Below are 11196 nucleotides of genomic sequence, written 5' to 3'. Positions count from 1 at the left end.
CCATCCAGTGAAAAGACAGAAGATACATATTTACATCTAATCCCTCCCTCCACTTTTGGAAAATAACTTTTTTTCTGGGATTACATTATCCAAGATTTTATTGAATACCTGCATCAAGTTGTGAAATCTGTGTTCATCCAAAACCATTACTGAAAGGTTAGTGTAATGGATTAAATTGGTCTTATGTTAACCATTTGTAATACGGGGTTCAATGGTCTATGTATCCTTTACTACAGCACTGACTATAACACTGCATCCTTTCTGATATTGTCTTTGTGTATGATGTGAATGATGGGGAATCTCTCTTTTCATCTATAGGCTATAGCAAACTGGTGCTATACTTTCTGAAGATACAGAACTTAGCTTATTGATGAGCATTGAGCTAAAATGATTTGTTCACAGTGGCTAAGTTCAGTGTCTGGAATGAAAACAATTTTATAGCATACCAGGGTGTCTTGCCTAATACTTTGGAGATGGGAAAGAAGGGACGAGAAGAGGACAGAATCCAGAGGTTGGAAAAGACAATTTGGTGGCAAAAGAAACACACACCTGTTTAGGAGAGGTGCTGGCTAGCGGAGTAGAACACTTGAAAAAGAAAAGGAGAGCCATACACTCTAGGAGGGCAGATCCAATTATGGAAAGGACAGGCCACCTGTAAAATTAGCAGGAATGTTCTTTAAAAGACTTGCATGTTCCGACACACAGGGGAAGATTACCCTAGAACACACTCCAGAGCATTATAGATTTTTTTCTTCACTCCGGTGCCTGGAACACGTGTGTGTGTGTGTGTGTGTGTGTGTGTGTGTGTGTGTGTGTGTGTGTGTGTGTGTGTGTGTGTGTGTGTGTGTGTGTGTGTGTGTGTGTGTGCGTTTGTTATAGAATGTGTAGTACAGGGCTGTGTACTCCGGTGCCTACTGATCTGGAATCAGTGTGTGTCTTTTGACTGCTGGCTCAGTTCAGCAGGAACAGGAGTGGCATCCAATGTGACATCATCATCTTCATCATCGTTATCATCATCACCATCTTCATCATCATGTTATTATCATCATGTTGTGCATTGTTCGACAATGCATGAAACAGCTATAAACATGTGATAAATATACCAACACAATAGACTTATGTAATAAATATGCCAACACCTGTCTTGTCTTGTTCTGCACAGTATCCCAGGCAACCCATCCATCTAGCGAGACTACAGTATACCAAATGGATTTAAAAAACCTTCTCATCTTGATTGTGAAGCACAGCGTCAACACAGTTGTAATAGAATACAGTTGTAAAGAAAGTGTCTGCATATGTGTTCTTTAAGTAACTGTTGCCAGTCAGTGCAAGGCATAACAAAGAGTCAAATGTACAATAAACGGGATAGTGTTACACCGGCAAGGAAGCTAATCCACAGAACACAACAACCAGAGATTAAACTGATTGTTATTACACACAAAAGGACTTGGCGGGTTCCAAGAAAGCTATGACATCATACTGAATTATGTCACTTAGCATTTTCTAGCACACCAGGGTTGAATTGAAATGAAACATATCTTTGTGGAAAAATTACATCCGATTCTGTGTCTAAATTCAGTATTTGATTACTAGAGGAGCAGTGGAAGTACGGAAAATGATACTGAAATGAAGTCATATCTCACTTTTTATTTCATTGCATACATTTATGAATGAATGATAATATTTGCTGTAGGCCTAGGCTAGTTATGTCATTCTCACTAACCCACTGATAAAACATACTGTGGGTGTTCTTATAGAGATGTATGATCCGTGTTGGTTTCAGGGCGAATAAACTGCATATGCTTATGAGGACAAAGGGCAGAGAGTTTAAAACAGGATGTTATCTTCTACAATAAATAGTTTCAGTTTCAGTTAATCTGACTAAAATAAAATGCACACACACTCCATGTTTTTCTGTTTTATTGACGAAGCAGACGCGCTCATGATCAAAAGGGTATGATGCCGCTTTCAAGTGCTGGTTGTAACTAGGTCACTCGAAAATGTCCGACTAGCTAACTGGTTGAAAGCGGCGCGTGAATAACTACAACCAGTTAGCAAGTCTAATATTTTCGGGTTTCCAAATTACGTCAACGCAGCATGTCAGCCGTACCTAACCCATGGATGAAAGCGCGTGAACAGACGATACAGGAAATTACAATTCGCAAGACCTAGAAACAACTTTTCAAGAAGATTTTCGATGACCTTCATGTTGGATTAAATTTTAATCGTCCAGCACTGCAAACCAACTAAAGTATTGTTTATTTTATTTGTATTTTTTTGTAATAAGGACGGGAACTCCTTTTTTCGCTAACGTTTCGGTTGTGCAGGTGAACTAGTTTTTTTCTTTTCAACTTGTTTTGTAATGCTGGTGGATAAGGGAGCTTCCCTTTTGTCAATAATGTTCATGTGTAACGTTACTACAGGATTCAAATAAATGGATCGTTATGCCAGGTGAGGAATAACATTTGATTAGTATTTATGTTTAGGTGTTAAGTGACTTTGTGGGTGTATAGGCTACTGTATGCAATGGAGTCTGGTGGTTTCCAATACTCACACAATACTACTGTAGTCAAACTAATGGAGTCCCACCTCTTCCCAGGTGAATTCCACAGGTATAGAAAACTAAACAGTACTTCATATGGCCACCAGATGGCCTAAACTCTTACATGCAAATAAAATATTTCAATCCCAAAGAGACAGTAATAGCTGTTAAAACGCATAGGCCTATGGTAAAGAAAAACAACGCCTGTTGTCATTCTGTTTGGCAATGTAAGTAGTAGCCTTTAGGTCGGTTAACGTTGATAGAACTTTAGTTGACCGAGTTTGTTGCCATTTCTGTTTTATTGAAAGGGAATGATACCGCGTTCACGTCCTGATCGGAATAAGGACCTCGAAAATGTTTGACTCGCTTACTCAGTGGTTCCCTACCAGCGGTACTAGGAGAAGCCTCATGAGGCCATTATTCTTACTAGTAAAATGCACATGGGGTACTCCGACCAGAGCAAAATGCAGTTGTTAGGTACAGTAACCGGAAAAGGTTGGACGCGGCACTTGAATAACTACAACCAGATAACGAGTCCAAACTTTTCGAGTTTCCAAATTTCGAATTGTGCTTAAACTCAGCATGTCACCCTCACCCAACCCATCGATGAAAGCGCGTGGACATAAGATATAGGAAGTTACAATTCACAAGAACTTGTCAAGAAGATTTTCGATTACAGTTACATTACGCGTCCAGTCACTGCCAACCGACTAAAGCATTATTGCGTTTATTTGTATATTTTGCAATAAGGACGGGAACACCTTTTTTCGCTCACCTTTCGGTTGCGCAGTTGAGCTATTTATTTTATTATCAACTAGTTTTGTACTACTGGTGGAAAAAGGGAGTTCCTTGTCGTCAATGTTCATATGTACAGGATAAAAATAAATGGACCATAATGCCAGGTGAGGAATAACATTTGATTAGTGTTTGTTATTACATAGCGGGAACATTCCTAGACTTAGCCCATTCATAGATGCTAACTACTTATAGCGCAGTGACTATAGTCGTCTATCTTCTGGCAGGGGTAGTTTTGTTGAGAGGGGTGCAATTGCCTCCTGCAATTAGGGGCATTCCTGTATCTGCAGGAACCCTTTTTTATACTTCTATTGGACCATTTTTAAATTAGGCCAGTTGGGAGGCGGGGGCGCTCCAGTGCAGTAGGTGGCGCTAATGCACAATAACGTTGGATGCCAGCCACCGATAAACACCACAGAGAAGGGGCGGGATGACAACGGTAGCTAGCTGTACACTAGTAGGCAGTGTCGAGCTAACAAAGGACACTGTGCTAGCCCTAAGGAGGACTCTGGTACACAGCAGACGGGAGGCAGGGGCGACACCGTATGTTAGCTCGCAAACTGACGTGTATGTCGATTATGGCACCTCACCTCTCTGATTCAGAGGGGTTTAGTTAAATGCATTTCACATTTCAGTTGAAGCATTGTACAACTGACGAGGTATCCCTAACAAACTTCCGTACTTGACCGTGTCCCGTACATGTGACCGTATTTTAGCCCCCCTAAAAATGTATACTTCCAGGTCAACTGTATTATGAATACAAACTTCTTCGCTTTCCAGCTAAATCATTGACGACGCGACCTTCATGCTTGCCCGTCTCTCTGCATGTTTGAAGAAGGCAATGGATCTCCGCCTGTTCTTTTAAAAAATGGCGAAGGGGGAAGCGAAGGCTACTGAGTAATAGAGAAAGGGGAGATATGTCGTGTGGGGATTTTTTTTTTTTACTCGATTTGTCAAAAAAATGTTTATGAAACACTATGAAGAGTTTTTATATATTGTGTCATTACATACCTATTTGAAGGTTTGTGTCGAATTTGAATAGGGTTTTTAGGGTGGAGATAGAAGTTATAGAAGATAGAAGTTATAATCACACATTAAACTGGCTTTGCGAATCATGATGGCTTGCAGTGATGACGCGAAAATTATATGCATTCAGTTGTACAATTTGACTAGGTATCCCTCTTTCCCTGTTTTTTTTTGTTTGTTTTTTTGAGATCATTACCTATTTTTATTTTTGTACATTTTTTATTAACAACCAATACAGAAAGTACATGAGGGAACACAAGTATATATAGATTATAAACAATGGACAATCGAGCTAGGGGGACAATCGAGCTACCCCCTAGCTCGATTGTCCATTGTTTATAATCTATATATACTTGTGTTCCCTCATGTACTTTCTGTATCACATTACAATTACACAAGGACCTTGAGGAACATACATACACTTACAATTCTAACAGCTTTTTTGTTAGTAGAGTATTTAACTGTCTTAAAATACAGTTCAATTTATTTTTGTAGGGTAAGAACATTTGTTTTTTTGTTTGTAAATGTACATTTGTGTATATGACATTTGGCCAAAAGAATAATGAACTTAATTACATAATGTGTTCAATTATAAATCTGCTGATGTCTTGCATGAATACAATGCCAAAAAATATGCAACACTGTTTCTGGGTGGTCATTACGAAAGGAGCAATTTGAGTTGATGTTTTCCTTGAACTTCTTCATATAGTGGTTGGCAGGATAATATTTATGAATAATTTTAAAGGAAACTTCCTTAATTTTGTTAACAAGTAGGTATATGTGTGGCAACATCCTAACTTTTTTCCAACAGATATTATCAATAAATCCATTCCAATAAGGCATGACATACAAACATCCTGCTGAAACAAGGTTCGTATCGCTCTGTGTGTTGAATGGACCCAAAGAGAAACAAATCTTTCCTACTGATGAGTCAACAGGGTCAATAGAAGGTAGGCTATGAGGGTCAGGTCTTGACAAGTTCCTGAATAACAGAGCAACACCTGAGGGAATGGCGTCTAAAACAATTGCAAAATCTTTAGGTGTTACAGGGACCTTCTAAAGTGATAAGAGTATTTCCCTGTCCTTTTTACTTTCTTGTATCTAATCTGCAAGCGAAGCGCGTACGATACGTCCTGATACGTCACAATATATCATACAGCGTCAGAGGGGTCCGTATTTTTCAACTTTTCTCGAATACTATTGGTCTATTACCATGTCAATCAACACTTGAATAGAAACTTCGTTTACACTATGTATTTTAATGCCAACAGTCTACAATTGCGGTTTTTTTTCTTTTTCGCATCCTCGTTTGAATGCCGTAGTACGCAAAATCTGTACGGAACAGTGTTGGCGACTGTTGGCTAGTATGTAGCCTACAATGTATTTTTCTCTGAATTGTCCCATTATTCCAACTGTTACAACAAGAAGAATAAACAACTGCTCGTTTTTCCTGAAAACTGCCCATTTCATCCTTATGCTAGGTAGCAGATGTCACAGCAGTAGACTACGGTAGGGATTAAAACCTGTAATCGGGATCCCATGACCACTTTTCACAAAAGCCAGGTTTCTAGAAAACAGTCGACTAAATTGATTTTAAACTGGTGTCGAGAACAACGCGGCAGAGGCTGGCTACAGTGGAGTGAGGAGAGGAGGAAACTTGCATTGGGCCAAGAAAAAGAGCAGAGAAAGGAAAACTCACCTTAGTTATGATCAACTGAATGGTGAAAATATTGGCCTGTTTACCAATTGACAATTATATCATTGTTAACAACATTGCTCTATCATCATTACTAAATACCAGTTTCACTTGCTGTGAAATTTTTATATAGTGGCGCAGCCAAGCCGGCAATGTGTTGCAGCCACAATCTTATTTTGAGAGAACCCTGGCATAGTGGCCATATCTAGATTTTAAAAGCTTTAAATGGGCACTCCTGATTTTTGCGGTATTTCCCGGGACTCTCAGATAAATATGAATTATTCCCGGTATTGAAAGTTGTTAAATTGTCTGAAAATATTCATCCCTACTGTACAATGAAATCCATATGGTTAGTACCAATCAGGGGTTGGAACTGAAATATTTTCCAATTGTTCTATCTGAATGGAAACATCATTTTTTTGTTCCGTTCCACTGTTCCAACCAGCAAAATAAAGTTCTAAACCAGTTTGAATCAAAAAAAAAGTTAGTTGATATTGTTCCTTTTTAAACATCTGAAATCACATTGTTTGTTTTCTCCTTTTAGCTCAACATTAAATTTCTTCACCAATCAGTGCGGGTAGAGAAGCTTGCTATATGGAGCGGGCAGGCAATTTGTTTACATACATTAAAATAAAATAAAAATGGTAATTCAACTCAAGTTTAAAACAATTCACTAATACAAATTTTGACCAAGTGCTAAAACAATAGTCAACTAAAAGGATCATTAGAGCCAAACAGACAGGGTTATGGGATACAGATCATCAGGAGTGACAATGTTACCAAAATGCATGACTTACTGTATATCCAGACAGACAGGTGTAGGACGCAAGATGCGACTGATTTTGTGGGTGGGGAGAGGGTGGAGGCTTGGCTTGAAGAGCCGGCCATCTTATGACATACATTATCTGACTTGGGCTCCCAATTATACTTACGGAAGAACAGCTTCAATGAAGAAACATTGAATGTCTTTGAACTTCAGAGTGTTTGCTTAATGTTGGACCAGAGCTAGCTGTGTGTGCAGATCAGCACCAGAATTAAAAACATGTCTTACCTTTTTGTCATTATTAAATCCAATGTGAAACATGATAACTATAGTATCCTTAACGAGCATTGAAAAAGTTGACCCATTCTTCTGTAATTAAAAATATCTATAATTTCTGAATCACGCTTGTACAGTCAATAAGCTAGTAGACTATGTTCCGGAGAGGGAGGGGCTTGAAGCCTAGACACGCACATACTGGCAAAGATTTTCAGATGGCAAGCAGGCAGACACTGGAATATGTTTCTGCGTGACCGAGCGAGTGCTTTGCATAGGCGCTTTGTTGCGTTTGTTGTGGGACTGGAAAAAATGCTTGGAACGTAAAATAACGTTAGTACTTAACTGGTTCCCATGTTTTCAAAATATCAGTACTGTTCAGAACGGTATAGATCACTTTTGTTCCCGGTCCTGATTCTTTTCCTGTAAAAATGTACTTATTTTTCTGTTCTGTTCCTTGAACCGGTTCCAACCCCTGGCACTAGTACCAATATCACAAGTTATTTATTGTGTAGGCTGCCATCCTACTCGAAATATAATCAAGTGGGATGGAACAAATTGGCCACATTAGCTACTGCCAGCGACATACAGCTGCTCGGTGAAGGAACTACTGCCCAGTGGGAAGCAACAGTGGAGTAGGAAGCACCTAGACACAACACCGTTGCACCGGTCATTCACACGAGCTTGTCGTTACGTTTGCTAATTGGCATGTCAAGGTGACATACAGATGGTGATATATACTGCAAGTTATTTCTCCCTCGCCCATCGAAATAAACAACTTTATTTTACAAGTTAACTACCACAATGCTTCTGTTGCCAGCATTAAACTAGCTAGTTCGGAAGGGCTCCGCAGCAACTGACTGCAACAAATCCGTCTCCACTCAATTAAGCTGTGTTACATACATCTTCAATTTTGGCACCAGGTGTGTCCGTATAGCCATTCCTTTATTTTTACTATTTTCTACATTGTAATAATAGTGAAGACATCAAAACTATGAAATTACACATATGGAATCATGTAGTAACCAAAAAACAAATCAAAATATATTTTATATTTGAGATTTTTCAAATTAGCCACCCGTTGCCTTGATGACAGCTTTGTACACTCTTGGCATTCTCTAACTACCTTCACCTGGAATGCGTTTCCAACTGTCTTGAAGGAGTTCCAACATACGCTGAGCACTTGTTGGCTGCATTTCCTTCACTCTGTGGTCCAACTCATCCCAAACCGTCTCAATTGGGTTAAATAGCCCTTACACAGCCTGGAGGTGTGTGGGTCATTGACCTGTTGAAAAACAAATGACAGTTCCACTAAGCGCAAACCAGATGCGTATTGCTGTGGTAGCCATGCTGGTAAAGTGTGTCTTGAATTCTAAATCAATCACAGACAGTGTCACCAGCAAAGCACCATCACACCTCCTCCTTCATCCTTCACGTGGGAACCACACATTCGGAGGTCCTCCGTTCACCTACTCTGCATCTTACAAAGACATGAAAAATGTATCATTTGGATATATTAGACCAAAGGACACAATTCCACCAGTCTAATGTCCATTGCTCATGTTTCTTGGCCCAAGCAAGTCTCTTCTTATTAACTTTTGACTGGCACTGTACATGCATGCATTGTTAACACTTTCAAACAGTTTTATGTGTATGTCCCTAACAGTGTTGCAATATGATTGTGTGAACAATCTGCCTATAATTATTAGGATTTAAGTGCCTGAGCTTGACCAATATGTTCTTCTGAAAGTCAAACATAACCCTTTTCTGATAGAATACCCCAAAAATGAATGATTTTTTCCTTTAAGTTATGAGGTCCAAAATGTCACCTGAGAGTAAGAATGACTCAGCTGTTGAATCTCATTGTCATTGGACAAAATATTATATTGTATGGAATGGAGGTTAGGGAAGTCGTGGGAAAGTTGGTTGCTTGGAGGGAATAGAGGCTATTGTCTTAGTGGAACAAATACTGTAGAAAACATTTGTTCCCTTTTCTGGTGTCTGCATGCATACAGGCTCGACAGACAACTATGCACTCACTTCTCTTAGAAGCTGGGCTAATTTGTTCTGTCTATACTGTATAGATACAATATCCTATTAAATCTCTGCAACTATCAATGGCTAAACAGATTTATTCTTAAATTACAGGGGAGAATTATTGTAATAAGTTCTGATAAAGAAGTATTTACTGTCATGTAAATACTTTACTTAGATTGCCAGTCTAATGTCATTTGTAATGTTTACAGTGCATTCAGAAAGTAAAGAGACCCCTTCACTTTTTCCACATTTCGTTACGTTACAGCCTTAATCTAAAATGTATTGAATTAATTGTTTTCCTCATCAATCTACACAATACCCCATAATGACAAAGCAAAAACTGTTGTTGTTTTTAAAAAAAAATATGTGCAACATGTATTCAATATAAAAGACAATACCTTACATAAGTATTCAGACCCTTTGCTGTGAGACTCGATTTCGAGTTCAGGTGCATCCAGGTTCAGCTGATGATCCTTGAGATGTTTCTACAACTGGATTGAAGTCCACATGTGGTAAATTCAATTAATTGAAAATGATTCGGAAAGGCACACATCTGTCTATATAAGGTCTCATAGTTGACAGTGCATGTCAGCGCAAAAAAACAAGTTATGAGGTCAAAGGAATTGTCCGTAGAGCTCTGAGACAGGATTGTGTCGAGGCACAGATCTGGGGAAGGGTATCAAACATTTCTGCAGCATTGAAGGTCCCCAAGAACACAGTGGGCAAACTTTGCAATTGGGTAGGATGGCCTTGGTCAGGGAGTTGACCAAGAACCCGATGGTCACTCTAATAGAGCTCCAGAGTTCCACTGTGGAGATGGGACAACCATCTCTGCAGCACTCCACCAGTCAGACAGAAGCCACTCTACAGTAAAAGGCACATGACAGCCCACTTGTAGTTCGCCAAAACGCACCTAAAGGACTCTGACCATGAGAAACAAGATTCTCTGGTCTGATGAAACCAACATGGGAACTCTTTTGCCTCAATGCCATGCGTCATGTATGGAGATAACCTGGCACCATCCCTACGGTGAAGCATGGTGGATGAAGCATCATGCTATGGGGATGTTTTTCAGCGGCAGGGACTGGGAGACTAGTCAGGAACAAGGGAAAGATGAAGGGAGCAAATTACAGTGAGATCCTTGATTGAAACCTTCTCCAGAGTGCTCAGGACCTCAGATTGGGGCAAAGGTTCACCTTCCAACAGAACAACAACCCTAAGCACACAGCTAAGACAACGCAGGAGTGGCTTCGGGACAAGTCTCTGAATGTCCTTGAGTGGCCCAGCCAGAGTGTGAAAGTTGCTTCAACAAAGTACTGAGTAAAGGGTCTGAACATTTATGTAAATGTGTTATTATTATTATTTTTTTTACATTTACAAACATTTCTAAAAACCAGTTTTTGCTTCGTCATTATGGTGTATTGTGTGTAGATTTAATGAGAAAAAACAGCAATTGTATCTGTTTTAGAATAAGGCTGTAACTTAACAAAATGTGAAAAAAGTGAAAAGGTCTGAATGCTTTCCGACTCCACTGTATCTCCCATACTCCTCCCTGACTGTACCGCATTCTTTTCCCTCTCTCCCTACCCAGTGGTTACATCCTGATTGGGAGAGGGCAGTGCTAGTGAGGTATGCTGAAGAGGTCCTGTTTGTGTGTCAGCCAGCAGGATGAGTGTGTCTGACGGTGTGGTAGGAGCGGCCAGCCTGGACGTAGATCAACAACAACAACAGCAGCCGCAGGCCGTCTTCCTCCAGATCTACCCACGCCTGTCCCAGGACAAAGCAGCATGTTGTACTCTCCAGGTCAGCCCAGGGGCCACAGCGGCTATGGTTATCCAGAAAGCAGGGGCCACTCTGGGCCTGGACATGACCAGTCCGTATGCCCTGCTGGAAGTCAGGCAGGCTGAAGGGGAGGAGAGGAGGCTAGGGGACACTGAGATGCCTGTGGAGAGGGTGTTGCTTTGGCCCCCAGGGGCTAGAAAACGGCATCCCCAGGAGAAGGGGTATTACTTCATCCTCCAAGCCCAGGGAGGTGAAGTGGCTCTGGGGTCAGAGATGGACGGT

At 40.3% G+C, this 11196-nt stretch overlaps 1 protein-coding gene across 6 annotated transcripts in view; it reads left to right on the top strand.

The window, feature by feature from the left end:
• The first annotated feature begins 2117 nt into the window (after window positions 1-2117).
• LOC139376380 (unconventional myosin-IXb-like) overlaps window positions 2118-11196 on the top strand; it is an 81950-nt gene continuing 72871 nt past the window's right edge. For 4 of the 6 annotated variants that reach the window (XM_071118903.1, XM_071118897.1, XM_071118902.1 and 1 more), the window contains exons 1-2: window positions 2118-2451; window positions 10724-11196. The exon at window positions 10724-11196 is cut by the window's right edge and continues 423 nt beyond it. In XM_071118903.1, the coding sequence (XP_070975004.1) occupies window positions 10801-11196 (396 nt within the window). In that variant the 5' untranslated portion in view covers window positions 2118-2451; window positions 10724-10800. Of the gene's footprint in view, window positions 2452-3160; window positions 3445-10723 lie in introns of those variants that run through there. The other 2 variants (XM_071118900.1, XM_071118898.1) reach the window with 2 other exon arrangements.

Source organism: Oncorhynchus clarkii, chromosome 20, assembly GCF_045791955.1.
Source record: "Oncorhynchus clarkii lewisi isolate Uvic-CL-2024 chromosome 20, UVic_Ocla_1.0, whole genome shotgun sequence".
NCBI classification, from domain to species: Eukaryota; Metazoa; Chordata; class Actinopteri; order Salmoniformes; family Salmonidae; genus Oncorhynchus; species Oncorhynchus clarkii.
The sequence above is the reverse complement of the archived record's forward strand: the minus strand, read 5'-3'. Positions and strand labels throughout refer to the sequence as shown.